The sequence below is a fragment of the Lissotriton vulgaris genome, chromosome 1_1 (genome assembly GCF_964263255.1).
Source record: "Lissotriton vulgaris chromosome 1_1, aLisVul1.2, whole genome shotgun sequence".
Taxonomy (NCBI): Eukaryota; Metazoa; Chordata; class Amphibia; order Caudata; family Salamandridae; genus Lissotriton; species Lissotriton vulgaris.
The window spans coordinates 532,908,545-532,925,224 of record NC_141685.1 but is presented as its reverse complement, the minus strand read 5'-3'; the positions used below and the strand labels follow the sequence as shown (position 1 = coordinate 532,925,224).

Below are 16,680 nucleotides of genomic sequence, written 5' to 3'. Positions count from 1 at the left end.
CAAAGCGAATACGTCCCAAAGGCGGAATCTATTGGCTTTACCAATACTTGTTAAAAAGATAGCTATTAATGTATATTCTCGAGTGATAGGGACCTAATTGCCTAGGAACAGACTATCTAACACATCTCTGGATAATGGACGTTTTTGATATAAGAAAACCTTTAAAACATTTGGCTGCCATTTAATATTAGCCTGCAATTTCTCCATTTGACAATGTCTTGATAGTCAAGATAACCTCATTCTTGTTATTGCTATATCTAAGGACTGAAAATAATTCTAGGCTCATTTTCAGAGGTCTACTGAACTGTAATAGCTGTCAGTCATAGCATCCATGTGTGTGGTTTATTGGCTGTAAAGTTTCTTATGTAAATGTTAGACTTTATCAATAATCTGTTCTGGTTCAGTGACAATAGTTCCCTGCTAATTCTGTTAATATTAGTATAAGATGTTTTCCCTAATCTTACACGCCAGTATACCACCTACTGAGTCACAGTACTAATAAGTGGAAGTGCGAGATTCTAAATACTTTGGAGAGTTTTTATCATTCATCCATCGATCAATCTGAGCCGGAACCTGAAGTATCGGCAAATAAATATCAATGCTTGTGGACAAACTATTTAACCCAATAGCGTTAACGTGGTCAAGCTCCAGTTGGGCGAACCTATCTGATAGATATGCGAGCTCCCTTTGATTTTCATACTGCCTCAGAATACTATTGCTAGTAATAGTACCTCCATTTGGAGTTCTTTATATGTATGTTTTCCTCATAAATTCAGTGAAGTTTTCAGGATATCCTCAAGTGAATAACTATTAGCAAAATATATGTGTAAGGAATTTCAATAGAAAGAATTCGCTTTTTTGATCGGTCTGTAAACCTGACTGTACTTTACTATTCTGTTGGTGGGTGGCTCAAGGCTATAGTTCCTTCACCCTTAAAGCATAACAAATGAAAGGATGAATGATCTAGTGATCATGAATGCTTCACCCATTCATTGGCCTTCGAGTAGTGCCCTCCCAGCGCCTTGAGACCCTCACGAGGGAGTAGCATGCCTTAAACTCCCTAGGCCTGATTCACAAAAATAATCCTAAAACAAAATCCTAACTTTACGACTTTCGGTATTCACAAAGGTATTTAGGAGTAGTAAAGTTAGAATTCCTAATTGTACTACTCCTAAATGCCCTTTGTGAATACTGAAAGTCGTAAAGTTAGGATATTGTCTCAGTTTAGGAGTAGTAAAGTTAGGAATCCTAACTTTACTACACTCCTAAATTCCTTTTGCGAGTATCAAAAGTGGTAAAGTTGGAATTTTGTCTCAGATTACTTTTGTGAATCGGATCCCCTGATTGACTGATTGATTGCGTTTATGTAAATATAATTTCCAGACTGCGCTTGTTCTTCGTTCACACTTAAGACCATTACTCCATAGAATGGATTTTGGGGCTTAGTAATAACTTTTTGGCCCTTTTCAGAAACGTACACCAGATTTTGCGGTGGTTGAGTACTTTCACATCACATTCTTCATTAAACTTGGTTGAAGAGTGGTTAATGGACCTTAAGTTATAGCGGAAGTCACTTTTTAGGTGCACAATAAATGCCCTGTTAATGCTTAGTCTCCTGTAGAGACAAATACTGCAGGACTCATTCACTTCAAATTTGGCATTAAGATAGAACTTGGGTTAAAATAGAGGGGTTTGGTGTAGATCTGCTCAGTGGTTTTAGAGGAATCTGGCAAATAAAAAAATGCTGAATCAGCAACAATTCGTATAATTCTTTCACTAGTGTTCACACATCAGATCATGATCCAAAATATTTTGAAACCAGAAAACAAATCTGATTGGTTAATGGGGTATGATTAGGCATCAAAGTGCCATTCACTCTTTGTGATACAACCCAGCTGCTAAAAAACAATGAAACTACATCCACAGCAAACACAGGACAATGTTAAAAAATCATCATGGCAGATAGTTGTTTTCAAGTTGATGACTGATCATAAATGTCTTTTCATTCTCCCAAGTGCCATGCATTCCGACCAATCTAACAGCCAGCATGGAATGTGGTGCAAGCACACTCTCGGTTTCATGGGCGCCCGCTGAAAATTCTGTTTCCTACCTTGTCGAAGCTATTGGATCTGATGGGCTCAACTACACCTGTACCACCAACGACACCACGTGTGATCTGATGGACCTTCCTTGTGGCCACAGTTATGCTGTTACTGTTGCGGCTTTCTTTGGCATGTGCCTCAGCGAGCGGTCCCCTGGTGTTCTTGTGAAATCAGGTACTTTTAAAATCTAGAATTTTGCACATATGACTAATACCTGTCTTTTCTTGGTTGTATAGTGCACATGTACTCAAGGTACAGGGGTGCAATGGGAAATTTATTTTCTTGGTTCTGGTTCTTTTTTTATGCACGGAATGGGTAATACTGGCAAAACACTTTTCTATGTAGTATGGAGTTTGAGATAACTTTGCACTTTATGCAGTGACACATTCAGAATAAATGAGGACAAGCATAACTGAACTGCTAGAATAAATACTATATGGACCATAAATCCATACAGTCCACATTTAAAAGTCAGGTAGAATTGGCAGTAGTGTGTGGTGACTTATTACTGCTTGTCTTGCTGGGCCACATGGGAATGAGTAGAATCGCTGCATGCGATATTTACCAGGTGGGGAAAATATCAGTAATGTCATGTACCACATACAGTGAATACTGTGTGCTGTAGAAAAAACCCAATCGTAAGCCTAATGAATCATTAAAAAAGAGGTGAACGTACTTCCGTAAAACACTTCTGCCAGAAGCGTGTGGTACATTTTACAAATGCAGTTACCAACACCCAGCACACAAATCACAGACATGAAGTAGTGCACAATAATGAAGTACTGAACAACCCCACTTACAGACGGATGATACAACCAACATTAGGAAAAATACATCTAGACCCCATTCAGATACACCAGCAAACGAACACAACTGAAACGGATACATACCACTGAAGGATTGGTGTCAGTACAACGCGGATTTTTACATTGCATTCCTTTACAACGGAATTTTTACAACGCAGGATCCATTACAACGGATGCCATTACAACGCATGGCATTACATAGCAGATGGTATTACAACGCATGGCATTACATCGTAAGTATAGGTAAGTATACCTTTTTAAAAAAATGTTATTAAGTTAATTTAATTAATTTAATTTAATTAATTTAAATAAAATACATTTTAAAATAGCCATTAATTTAATTTAATAAAATAATATCTATTTAATAAATGTAATTTCAATAAAAAAATGGAAATAATTTAATTTAATTAAAATAATAAAATTAACTTAATGTACATATTTTTATAATTGATATTAAATTAAATTAATTGAAATAATTTATTTAATTTAATTAATTTAATTTAAAAATATAATTAATGAAATAAAATTTATTTAATTTATTAAATATATTTTAAATTAATTTAAAAATGGTAAATATAATTTAATTAACCCAAAACACAAACCCCTGTACCCCAAAACCCAAACCCTGCCCTAAAACCTAAAAACACCCCTGTACCCCAAAACCCAAAACCCTGCCCTAAAACCTAAAAACACCCCTGTACCCCAAAACCCAAAACCCTGCCCTAAAACCTAAAAACACCCCTGTACCCCAAAACCCAAACCCTGCCCTAAAACCTAAAAACACCCCTGTACCCCAAAACCCAAACCCTGCCCTAAAACCTAAAAACACCCCTGTACCCCAAAACCCAAAACCCTGCCCTAAAACCTAAAAACACCCCTGTACCCCAAAACCCAAAACCCTGCCCTAAAACCTAAAAACACCCCTGTACCCCAAAACCCAAACCCTGCCCTAAAACCTAAAAACACCCCTGTACCCCAAAACCCAAACCCTACCCTAAAACCTAAAAACACCCCTGTACCCCAAAACCCAAAACCCTGCCCTAAAACCTAAAAACACCCCTGTACCCCAAAACCCAAAACCCTGCCCTAAAACCTAAAAACACCCCTGTACCCCAAAACCCAAACCCTGCCCTAAAACCTAAAAACACCCCTGTACCCCAAAACCCAAACCCTGCCCTAAAACCTAAAAACACCCCTGTACCCCAAAACGCAAACCCTGCCCTAAAACCTAAAAACACCCCTGTACCCCAAAACGCAAACCCTGCCCTAAAACCTAAAAATACCCAAACACCCCAAAACATATACCTCAGTACCCCAAAACATATACTCCTATACTCATACTTATTTAAAAAATTACTTAAATTAATATATTTAATTTATAATATTTAAAAACAAATAAATATTTTTATTTATTTTTATTTATAATTAATAATAAATAAATCAATTATATAATATTAAATAACATTTAAAAAAATTATATACTCACCAATACTTACGATGTAATGGTATGCGTTGTAATACCATCTGCTATGTAATGCCATGCGTTGTAATGGCATCCGATGTAATGGATCCTGCGTTGTAATAGCTGCGTTGTAACAGCATTACGACGTAAAAGTTGTGTTGTAAGTGATACACACCACTGAAACATATCTGAAAAACTACCATAATCTGGTAGCACAAGGATAGAGCTAGTAAGAATCACTGCCTTCAGAGATCACACCATCAATCATGAATTACCTATAACCAGGCAGTCCCCAGAAAGTAACACTGTATATTAATAAAACACATTAAAGAAAATGTAGACGCATAAACCTGCAACGACACATTGGCAGATGTTTAAGTCATCTTTAGGCCCTGCTGTAGGGCCAGAAAGTTGTGCCTTAAGACCTAATCTTGTTATGCCCTTTGTTGAGCGGCATGTGAGAAGGTGGTTGGTGAAGTGGAGGTAGTGGCATTGTCCCTTTCTGTAAAGTGTGTGTGTGAGTCAATGTCCTTTAATACTACTCCAGGAGTTTTCACAGGCTGCCCTTTGCAGAGCGAGTGTACACATGACTTTGAACCATCTGGCAAATCAAAGTGAGTATGGATGCAGACACCCCAGCTGCTCCTTCGTGGTGTCCTTGTTCTCAAGGAGTGCAGACAGGCACTGTGTCTGTTTTCCATGTCGCCAAGAAAGTTACTCTCCCTTCCTCTAGTTTCGACTTTCGCTGATTCAACTCCTGCAGTGTCAGCATTGTGGCTAATGGAGGCTGTCCTGCATCAGATGAGTTGTCAGCTATATCCTCCACAATAAACCTTGAGGCAGTCTCCAATCATCAGCACACTCTCCTCTCCCATGCTTTAACCATAAAAGGTAGGTGATGCACTAGTTGAGTTGACAGGTGATGGGCCAGCTGACGTGGCGCTAGGGGTTGCAGTACTGGTGGAACTAGTTGTAGCAGCCGAGGGGGCATGTGGTAACAGGAGAGATGGCACTGGAGGTTACATTGGACTGTGTCTGTCTTGGAAGATGAGCTGGGTGTCGTCTAGACTGCAGTAGTGGGTGCAGTCTTGTCAGTTGTTCTGGGTATCATGTTTGTTCCAGTTGAGCATGTCATCTTGGCTGACCTATTAACCATGCACAACCCTTTGGGACTTCACTAAGAATCCTTCACAATGCCCATCCCCAAGTAATGTGTCCCCTGCATGGCAGTTTGCAAGGCTTACTGGCCAGACTGTTGGTTCAGCTTTGAACCTTTGACACTACACTTCCTTGTTTGATATCAAAATAGATACAGAAGATATGTGTGTGACAATTGGTAACATGTTATTCCTCATTTATGGGCAGATCATGAAATACTTGCCACATAAACTCTTGCACAGACAAGACAGGCATGACAGCACACACTTTGGCCATCCTCCTCCTTTATGCACTTTGTACACCATTTGTATGCATTGGGCCATAATGCACAGGCCACTAGAGGTGCATGTATAAACACTTGTGCACCCCCCATTATGCTCTTTGGTGCCTCCACACTCCTCTCCTTCATTGATGCCCTCAAGTGTAGAAATCTGAAGGGTCCAAGCACTTATTCCTCCCCAGATTGACCTGTATCTCTGATGGGGTTCTGCCACCTGTGCTCTTAGTCTTCTGCACGTAATATGCAACATAGTCTCTCACCATCCTTTGAGGGTATTCTACTGTTTTTTTGCATCTTCCACATTCCGTGGATAGGATGACACAGAAATCCCTGTCTCCACGGTCGCCTTCCATAACCAGCTGTAGGTTTCAAGTTAGTTATTAAACATGAAGTGGCCCCTCACGCAGTCATGCGTCTTCCTAATCTTCTGTGCCACCTCTTGATCAGAAAGTCTACACTTTCGCTGCCTGCTTGGATCCATTATGTTGCTGTCTGATTGATTTTCTAATGTTGAGGTAGGATAATAATGGTAGATATAGATGGATCCTGCCTGTTTTGTTCTTTGCAGGAACAAAACAGAACTTCTTGCCTAGTTGGTATCTGATGGTGTGTGGTTAGCCACTGCGGTAGTAAAATATGTTGCCTTGGAGTAAACGGGATATTTTGAGTTCAAAAAGATTTATGGCGTAGTGTAGGCACTCGGTGTCTCTTTACAAGCTGATACTATGTGTTCCACACATGCTTATTTCATACGGCATGCAGTACGTTTCAGATGTGATAAATATTGGATGCAGTAAAAATTGCAGATGTGATTCTTCCCGCATTGGTTTATTTTAGGAGTGGGCATAAATTACGTAATTCCATGTAGCATAATCATGTGAAAATACCTAAAAACTGTGCATGATCATGCAGATTTGCGCAAGAAGAGAAATTCTGCAGTTACCATTAGATTCTTAGTGCAAAATGCACCCATGTGTCCAAAATGGATGCGAGGATGCATTTTGCACTAAGAAAATAATGCTAAATGCAACAGAACATACACAGCAGCACAAAAAGCTGCGCACTGTCACTAAATGTGCTCTCACTGTAGGATTTGTTCCCCCAAATTACTCCTAACTACGCAAGCGAGCGTAATTGTGTTATCGGTTAATCCACATCAAACAGTAACACAGAATTACTGAATTATTTCTATAACTCCGGCGTAAATAAAATTACTCCCAGGCCTAGTTTATTCATTGCATTCAAAATGTATTGCTAAAAAAATACAGATTCTTTGGGGCTCATAAAATCTAATAAGGAAAGGGATTTGACTCTGTTTTTTTATCGGGTGCCGTAATTTTATCAGATTTTGAGCAACACTCATAATCGGGCCATAGTCTGCTATCTCTGAACCTAATAGTAACTGCATCCACAAGGATGTTTGACGATACAACGTGATCATTTAGATGGCAGTACATTAAATCGATGTTTTTACAACGCGATTCATTACAACGACTTGCGCTGGATTTAGGAATAGTGTGATTTGCTATTCCAGCTCCAGTCTACGTACAGTAGGGAAGGTGTTGGAATAGTAAATCACACTATTCCTTAGTCTAGAGCGCCCTCCAGTGCAAGTCATTGTAACGACTTGCGTTGTAAAAACAGCGATGTAAATGTATTGCAGAGTTTTGACTGCGTTGTAAAGGTTGTTTTCCCATCCACAAATACCACACAAACCATCCACCAGACAATGGCCATGCTAATCAACCTAGAAGATGAGGATTCGCCTTCCAAAACCGTCTCACCCTAACTTTAAAACTCCAGAATCATAACACCACAGCACAATGGATGAGGCATAACCACTTAAGCAAGATTAAGAGAAGCACCCAGTACCCTTCACACATCTTCCAAAACTGAATCAGAGTTTGGTCTACAGTTGAAACTATGACATCCTGTGCAAAGTCAAAGGCCTACCAAAAGTCCTAGGAAGCCTTACTAATGGCAGAGGAGGTTCTACACAAATGCCAATAACATGACATAACATAAACAGGTTTGTGTGTTTGCCATCATGATCTCAGCAGTCCTGATACTCAGATAGAGCCAAAGCCTTTACCTTCTCCAGGAATGAAACCTATGGAGAAGATGTTTGGGCCGAGCATCCCACCACAGATCGTAGAGATGACTTTTGGAGTAAATCTATCTCACTTTTACTAATTGTTGAAACAACAGCCTTTTCCTGAATTAGTCCTAGGTGCTATTACAAATTAATTTCTTGAATGCGGATATATAAAATGTTTGCGTAAGCAAGCAGAAAACCAGATGCTGGACCAATGAACTTTCTATTGGTTTAAAAGGCGTTTTTATATATTTATTTAGATTTTTTTATGCTGAGATGTTTTTTATGGTTTGTGATAAACCGAAATAAACTTATCATTGATTAAGCACCACAGAACTGCTTTAAGTTAAGTTTTTTCAAACATTGCATATCAAGGTTTGACCATTTAAATAAAGACAGGACACCATGTTGGGTTCAACTTTAATTGCCTGTGGAATGAAAATTTATTAACTAAACTTATTTGTTTTTAGAAATTTTGAGCAAAGCTTCTCTAAAGAAGTTGATATTCTCTTACATATTCAGTCATCTCCCTCAACCTTTAAGTTATATGTAGGCTTTTGCTATGTGTCTGCCTTGTTGTAGAAGACAATAGTAAGATAGTCGGAAACCATATTTCTAAGACTTAATAGACTAATTATCACTTTCTGTCTGTATTTCTCTCGCTAGGACCATGTGTCCCACAGCATGTACGTTTTGTTCTAGACTGTGAAACTAACATTGCTTCCGTTTTGTGGACGCCAAGTTCCGGTGCCTGGGAGTACCACGTCACAGCAATTGCAACCAATGAACCGGGATCTTCTTGCAACTCCACGGATCCCACCTGCGCTCTGCCTGATTTACAGTGTGGACTTAACTACACTGTGGAGGTGATTGCACAGGATGACACATGTGCTAGTAACTCCAGTTTGTCAGTGTTCATCAATACAGGTAAAATATTTAATGAAGTATCACTAAAAATCTTTATTCTTACCTATGTGACGGACACAATGCAGACCCTCAGGTTGTAAAAGTCTTATGCAAGTTAATCTATGCCGTTGCACATGGTGTATTTGTCGCTTAAGGATCTGTGACCTCAATTATTGACAATATGTGACTTTCAGAGAAGGATAAGTCGTTAAGCACTGCACACTATGGGGAAGATTTACAAAATCTCAAAACAATGCAGAGCAGCACCCCGCAGGGCTGCGCTGAGTTGTGTGACAGGGAGGGAGCAGGAGAGCGCCATATCTTCAAATATATGGCTTTCTCCTCCCCTTTCCCTTGCGCCGGCGCTGATTTCAGCTGCCATGCGCCATGCACACACCTTAGCGCCATAACGCTAGGGTGTGTGCATGAGTTTAGCATAGGGTTCATACAGGAAGAGTACCCTTCCTGTACAAAATACTATGCTAGACACGATGAAAAGCTTTTCCCACTTGAAGGACTGGGTTATTCTAAGACCCAGCGGTGCCAGGGATAACACCTGAAACCTTCGTGGGTTACCTGTTCCGGCGTACAAATGACAGAGACACGGGACACTTCCTTCGGCGTCAAAGATTCGAGGTTTATTACTGCAGGGAACACAGAAGTCACAAGAAGTACAACACGTGTAGGTTCCAGGAGACTGCTTCAAATTGTATCTGTGGATCGCTCCTTTTATACAGTTTTCTATCATAGGATAACATGACAGACAAAAGGTTACAACCCGGTTCCCACAGTAAATATCATAGGGGGTCGCTTTCATGTATTCAGGGCCCGGAACATAATTACAGTAGCATTTGGCAGTTCCCAACTGTAAAAGTACATCTTCCCACCATTAGTGAATTCCGTTCGGCTGTAAACGAATCAGGGAAGAGTCAGAAACAGGTGCAGGTGCAGAGGAAGACGAAGGATAGCGAACAAATCGGAGAAAGTGTAAAAGGGGTGGTGTCAGGAAACACGATTGCAGGGATCAAAAGGACGCGCCTAATGAAATGCACAACTAAGACAATAGACTGGCACGGCAAGATGAGCCTCAAGCGGGGCCATCTGCCTTACAGTATCATCCCTCTCATCATAAAGACACCCTCAAAGGAACACGTGTCTTCCGCAATAGCTTGGGAATCCCAGGGTCGCGAAGCAGACAGCGTCCGTTCGCTGGCTACTTGAGGGCAAGAAACAAAAAGGATGCCATATCTAAAATGGAACCCGTGGGTTCAGATGAAAAAACCCACGAAACAAACGAACGGTTCAAGCTAGTACAGCGAAAATGCGTACGCCCACTAAACTCGTCATTTGCGGTTCATAGATACCAGACTCGACCATATTCGTGCGAGTCGAAAACAACACTTACAATTGTTACAGAACCTCAGACGCTCCTTTTGCCCTCATGTAGGCAAGCACTAGTCGATATCAGAATCTATTTCGATATTCATCAGACCATCCAGATGTTGCTGTAACATTATTCTATCCATCAATGCTTCCTTGGTAACAGGCGGCCGCCTTATACACGTCGTAGCACAGAGGCCACATAAGGCAGGACCACACTGCACACAAAGACAACACGTGAACAGAAATGCTACAACAACCCGAATGATCATCAGAATCTTCCAACCCCATGTCGACATTAAGCCCCAAAACCATCCGAGTAGCGTCCAATCCCCTACGTCCACGTGTATGGACTCAGAGATCTTATGCAACTTCGAGATGGCTTGATAGACAGTTGGAGCGTTGTCAGGAATGAAAATGCAGCAACTCGAATGGATCACCTTACATACTCCACCTCTGTCTGCTAAGACAACGTCTAAAACCATACGATTTTGTAACGTCATAAGCCTGTCCGCCTGAAGCTCTGCTGTGATGTTGCCAAGGGCGCTCGCAGTGATATTAGCGGTCGATTCCACCACTCGAGTCAACTGTCTCAGGTTCCTACTATTGATCATAGGTCCCCAAAACGGCAAGAAACCCTTAAAGAAGTCTCCTGCCTCTTGACCGGCTGTGTCTTCTTCGCTAATCACGCCTCTCCCAACTCTGGTCTTGTGATAGTCCGACCCAACAGTGAAGGTCGGCGGCAACAAATTCGCAATATAACATGTGCCTGAGAAGTCACGAGGCAACCATGTATATGCGCAGTCGTAACAAACAAAGTAAGTACCCTTGGCAGTCAGAAGAACAGGGGAAGAGGTCGTCGGCAAAACATAAGTTTCAGTACAGGCACTCCTCCCGAGCTGAGCTCGCGGACTTCGGCCTAGGCCTTTCAGACAGAAATTTCCGAGATGGGGTACGATCCAGATCGGAGACGAGCTTTTAAGCTGCCGATCACCCACTGATGTGCTATACTCAGCCTCACTCAGATCTCGATATGCTCGCACCTCCTCCTCTGGGATAAGCGATGCGTCAAAGATATCCCTATCTAAATTGGCAATCGCTCTTGCCAAAGGCTTGTGGTACGGGCCAGGACCATGATCTGCAGTGCGTGGCTCTCGATGGGGGTAAGAATCTAGTGCGCTTCGAAACATTGTTTGGAATGCTCGAGCTGAACCCTGGGAACTGTAAGGAAGGACCAAGTACGGAATTCCTCTATCAGTGGTATGTGGCATTAACCCACACAGCCAACAATTCGTAGTGTTCATTACCAACTGATGCTGATGAAGGAGCTGAACAAAGGAATTATTCATAAATTCCGCACGTCTAACATGCTCGTGTTGTGGTAAGATGTGGAATGAATGAGGGGAAACAGTAGAAGTAAGTTTAGGTTCAGAAGAAGGGGTAGGTGAAACAGAAGGCAACAATGACTGTATCATATAATACACCCCACCCACCAATAACGAAGAAACAGTTAGGAATAGAAGGAACACCTGAAACATGAAGCATTTAGTACGTGCAATTCTATGCAGTTCAAATCTTTGAGATTGAGTCTTTTCCAATTCCGACAACTTTGAGAAAGCCATCCTCTAAAACCGTCCGCAATGTTCTTGACGCACTTCTTTCTGTGTAGCAATAGTCAATCCCCAGGAATTCCTAGGAATCGACGGTCTCCAACCTAGTGTCAGGACCTACTAACCAGAAGGAAGTACCCGCGCGGCCCTACGGTTCACCCGGATGTAAGGTACTTTAATTAAACAATACATACAAAATCTCCTAGCTGTGGAAACAAATACACATGTGCAGAAAAAAAAAACTCAGATTTTACAAGAATTTAAGTTATTCAAGAATGTTCAAAGTGAAAAAGTGATAATGGGGTAACGTGGATGTCAGGGTAGAAAGCGAAAATATTTTTATTAGTCTCTAGTGTTGGAACGAAGAAAATATCTGCTTTTCCCAGGACGAGTCTGATCTTCAAACAGTTGGTCAGGTGGTGAAACAAAATCCTGTCGACCAGACAATTGTTCAGATCTTGAGTCCTCCGATGACAAATGTTCAACAGTATCGTCCGACTGCACCGAGGTATCTCCAACAGGCTGAGCGTCACTGAATGGGACAAAGTTCGGTACAACCTCAACTTCAGACGAAGCGATGCCCTTCCTCACCCACGAGTCCGCTGGCAAAGGTAAAGGTACCTTCTTGGTGTGGGTGGCATGCACCCAGTGCTTGCGACCCTCCAAACGAACAGCAGTTCTCGTGGCAAGGAGCACCTGGTAAGGTCCGATGAATCTTGGCTCCAGGTTTCTTTTTTGGCCAAAATTCCTCGTAACCACCCAGTCCCCGGGCTGGAGCTGGTGGCCTGGACCCTCCATCTGCGTCGGTAGTGCTTCAAAAACCTGTTGGTGAATTAACCTCAGTTTAGCAGTCAGATCATGAAGATAATCGATCAACATTGGGTACTCAAGATCAGAAAACACACTGGGTCTAGGGACCCCCCAAACATTGGCAGGACGACCGAACACAATCTCATATGGGCTAAGCCCTACTCGAGAGTGTACAGTCGCCCTAGTTGAGAGAAGAGCTAAGGGCAAAGCGTCAGGCCACGAGAGACCAGTCGTAGCCTGAATCTTTGCGAGTTTTAGTTTAAGAGTACCATTGTACCCTTCAACTAAACCTGCTGACTGGGGATGGTTGGCGCTATGGAATTTTTGTGTAATTCCAAGGCCCTTACACACATTCTTCATCACGCTCCCCACAAACTCACTTCCGTTATCAGACCATACAATCCGTGGCATTCCATACCGAGGAAAGTACTCCTTCAGTAGGACTTTCGCTGTGGACAGGGCAGTATTGTCTTTAAGAGGGTAGGCTTCGATCCATCGGGAGAATGCGCATCGCTCCATATGGATGAAGTCTAACTGAATCACCTCAAAGGGACATGAAGGGGGAGCAAAGTGGCCAGGGGGTGTAGGAGTTCCCTTACCAGGATTGTACATCATGCCTACCATGCAGTTCTTGACCAATCTCTCCGCACACTTAGCAATACCATCATTCTTCCATACAGGGGACAACAACTTACAGATACCTTTCGCACTAATATGTGACAAGCCGTGTGACATAGTCACAACAGCTAGCACATGTGCATCTGGCAACATCCACCTCTTATTTTCGGACAAATCAATCCAACAGCCATTCGCATCCAGCTTTCCCGTACTCTCTTTCCACTTAGTCTTTTTAGTCTCAGTGGCCTCGTTCTGAATCGCTTTCACACTCTCGAAAGTGTCTTCACACATACCAGCTTCTGTAGGCCACCTTACCGAACTCGTCACATACATCCTAGTTGTAAGATTCCTTGCAGTCTCTTTAGCAATCTCATCCGCAAACGCATTCCCACGACCAACATCATCCGTCACCTTACGGTGCGCACTACATTTAATAATCGCCACCTGCTTAGGCAATGTAAGTGCATCCAAAAGATCATTCACAAGCTGTCCATGCTGGATCTTCGTACCATGGGATGTCATAAAACCTCTCTCTCTCCACAATCGTCCAAAACTATGCGCAACACCAAACGCATACTGGCTGTCTGTAAACACATTCACCCGTTTCCCTTTCGACAAAACACACGCGCTGGTCAAGGCAATCAGCTCTGCCGCTTGTGCAGAATTCTGATTTAATCTCGCAGTCTCCACAACCGTACTCAACGTTACCACAGCATACGCAGTCGTCACATCACCATTCGGCAACTTAAAACACGAACCATCCACATACAAGGTACCATCAGGGTCTTCCAAAGGAGTGTTTTTCAGGTCCACACGACCTTTTGTTTCCTCCTCAGTATGTAAGTAGCAGTTGTGTGGTGCTACCTCATCTGATTCCATATTAGTTGGCAACAAGATCGCCGGGTTTAGGACATTGCAGCGCTTTATTTGAATATGACTTGCCAGCAGCGTCAACTCATAACCAGACAACCTTGCACTTGTCAAATGTTGAGTTTTCGTGCGATTCAAGAGAGTGTCAACTGCATGCGGAACCATCACCGTAAGCATATTATCCATGACCAATCCTGCAGATTGTCGGATGGGCACCGGAGCTGCCGCTGTTGCTCTCAAACAACTCGGCAATGCTCTAGCTACCGGGTCCAAGGTCGAGGAAAAATATGCACATGGACGCTGCTTACCACCGAATTGTTGCGTCAAAACACTCAACGCACAACCTTCCCTCTCATGAACGTATAGTGTAAACGGCTTACTGTAGTCAGGAGTACCTAACACAGGGTCCGAACACAGCGCATCACGTAGTTCAGAAAAACTTTTCTGACACTCTTCCGTCCATGGCAAAGGAGTTGGAACATCCTTGCACGTAAGAGCCACCAATGGTTTCGCTAGCAATGAAAAATTTGGAATCCATTGCCTGCAGTATGACGTGATACCTAAAAAGGCACGCACATCTCTCTGAGTTGCTGGCACAGTCATTCGAGCAATCGCTGCAATTCGTTCTGGGGTCAACCTTCTTCCCTCCTTTGACAATAAGTGACCTAGATAGGTTACTTCTTGGCAACAATATTGTAGTTTAGAAGGTGACACCTTGTGATGTAAGTCACAGAGATGCTGTAACAAAGACACCGTAGCAATTTTGCAAATGTCCTGAGTGTCCGCAGCCACCAATAAGTCGTCCACATATTGGATCAAGGCCGCTCTGGCCGGCAACACAAACGCATCAAGTTGGCTTTTCAGGGCTTGGCTATATATCGATGGACTTTCACAGTAGCCCTGAGGAGCGCGTTTAAACCTAAAGCTGCGGCCACCTAGAGAGAAACCGAAAAGGTCCCTACTCTCCTCAGCAATCGGAATGCTAAAGAAAGCATTCTTCAAATCAATCACTGAGAACCAGGACGCAGATGCTGGAATCAGAGTCAGTAGAGCCGTGATGTCAGGCACCACAGGGAACTGAGGAATCACAATTTTATTCACCTCCCGTAAATCAATGACAAAACGATAAACAGGAGGCTTAGATGGATCAGTGCGTTTCAAGATGGGTAACACTTGGCTATTACACACGTTTCCGCGAGTCTCCTCGATAACATCTTTTTCGATCAAATCGTAGATGATCGCTAACAACGCTCGCTCACCATCAAGGGAGATACGATACTGGGGAATACGTGGCAAACGCACATTCAATTTTAATTGGACAACATAAGGGGAGATGTCAAGCAGGCCCACGTCATTGGGACCTGTTGCCCACAAAGATGCAGGAAGAGAACTCAATTCCGGTGGAAGCTTATCGAGGGACAAGTACATAGGAGAGATAACTCTCTCACCCAAAGTCAGCTTCACTCTCGCAGGAGAACAATACAAAGTCGCATACAGTCGTTTCAGCAAATCCAAGACCAAAAGATTTTCACCACAACCAGTAGTCAAAATCAAAGGAGCTTGCAGCTCGCGTTGCCCAGTTGTAAGGGGCAAAGGACGAGAAACCGGATTGCTAACAGGGGCGCCAGAGAATCCAACGGAAACATTTGTTAAGCCAGACAAAGGTGCGCCAGGGAGTTTCGAATGCATGATAGAACTTTTCGCTGCACCAGTGTCCAACAGAAAAGGCTCAACTACGCCCGAAGTGGCAACTGCGACGTAAGGCCCTCTCTGATCAACCGGAACTGATACTACTCCCTCTCCTTGTCTATGGCTGTCCTAGTAACTACCGTCGTCAGTACCCTGATCAACGTAATAATCATCCACATTGTACTGTGCGGATCTGCCTTGCGATGATCCACGCTGATCAAAACAATTATTAGAATCAGAAGAATTATTAGAACGATCATTTTGCACACCACGACCTCTACCTCGTGAGGCCTGTTGAGGACCACTACGGCCTCCTCTAGATGAATTACCACAATTCCGATCACGCAAAACCGGACAATCGAATTTCAAATGACCCTCACCCCTACAATAGGCACACTGATTGTACCCCAGCATAGATCTCTGCGAAGAGGAGTCATTCCTGGTTTGTGATCTATTGGACTGAGACTGCGACCGATTTCGCTGCTGCGAATCATTCTGATTCGAACGCGGAGGATACGCTTGTTGCAACAATACTTTCGTTTTGAGCTCTTTCGTCTTTTTGTCCGCAAGATCACTTTCCTCTTTCTCTCTATTCTCATAATATTGGGCCGTAGCCAATATCTGAGCAGAGGTGGAGACAGCCCACGCACTCTCTGAATTCTTTAATTTGTTGCTTAGGTCCGGCAACAAATTCAACACAAATTTGTCCACGAACAACCTCTGACCTCCCTCAGTACCCATATCTTGACCACTGTGATCAATGAATGCCTCCTCAAACCTTGTGAAGAAATCGGAGACACTCTCGTCCTTCTTTTGCTTACAAGCGGACAGTTTGTCCCAGTTAACTTTCATAGCTGGCATAAGTGTTTTCATAAGGGTAATTATCCTCTGGGG

At 42.7% G+C, this 16,680-nt stretch overlaps 1 protein-coding gene across 1 annotated transcript in view; it reads left to right on the top strand.

Annotated features, from left to right (window-relative positions):
- Window positions 1–16,680, top strand: part of LOC147747432 (uncharacterized) — a 342,871-nt gene that overhangs the window by 305,420 nt on the left and 20,771 nt on the right. The window contains exons 57-58 of the mRNA XM_086953898.1: window positions 2,016–2,276; window positions 8,570–8,830. Coding sequence (XP_086810024.1) covers window positions 2,016–2,276; window positions 8,570–8,830 — 522 coding nt within the window. The remainder of the gene's footprint in view (window positions 1–2,015; window positions 2,277–8,569; window positions 8,831–16,680) is intronic.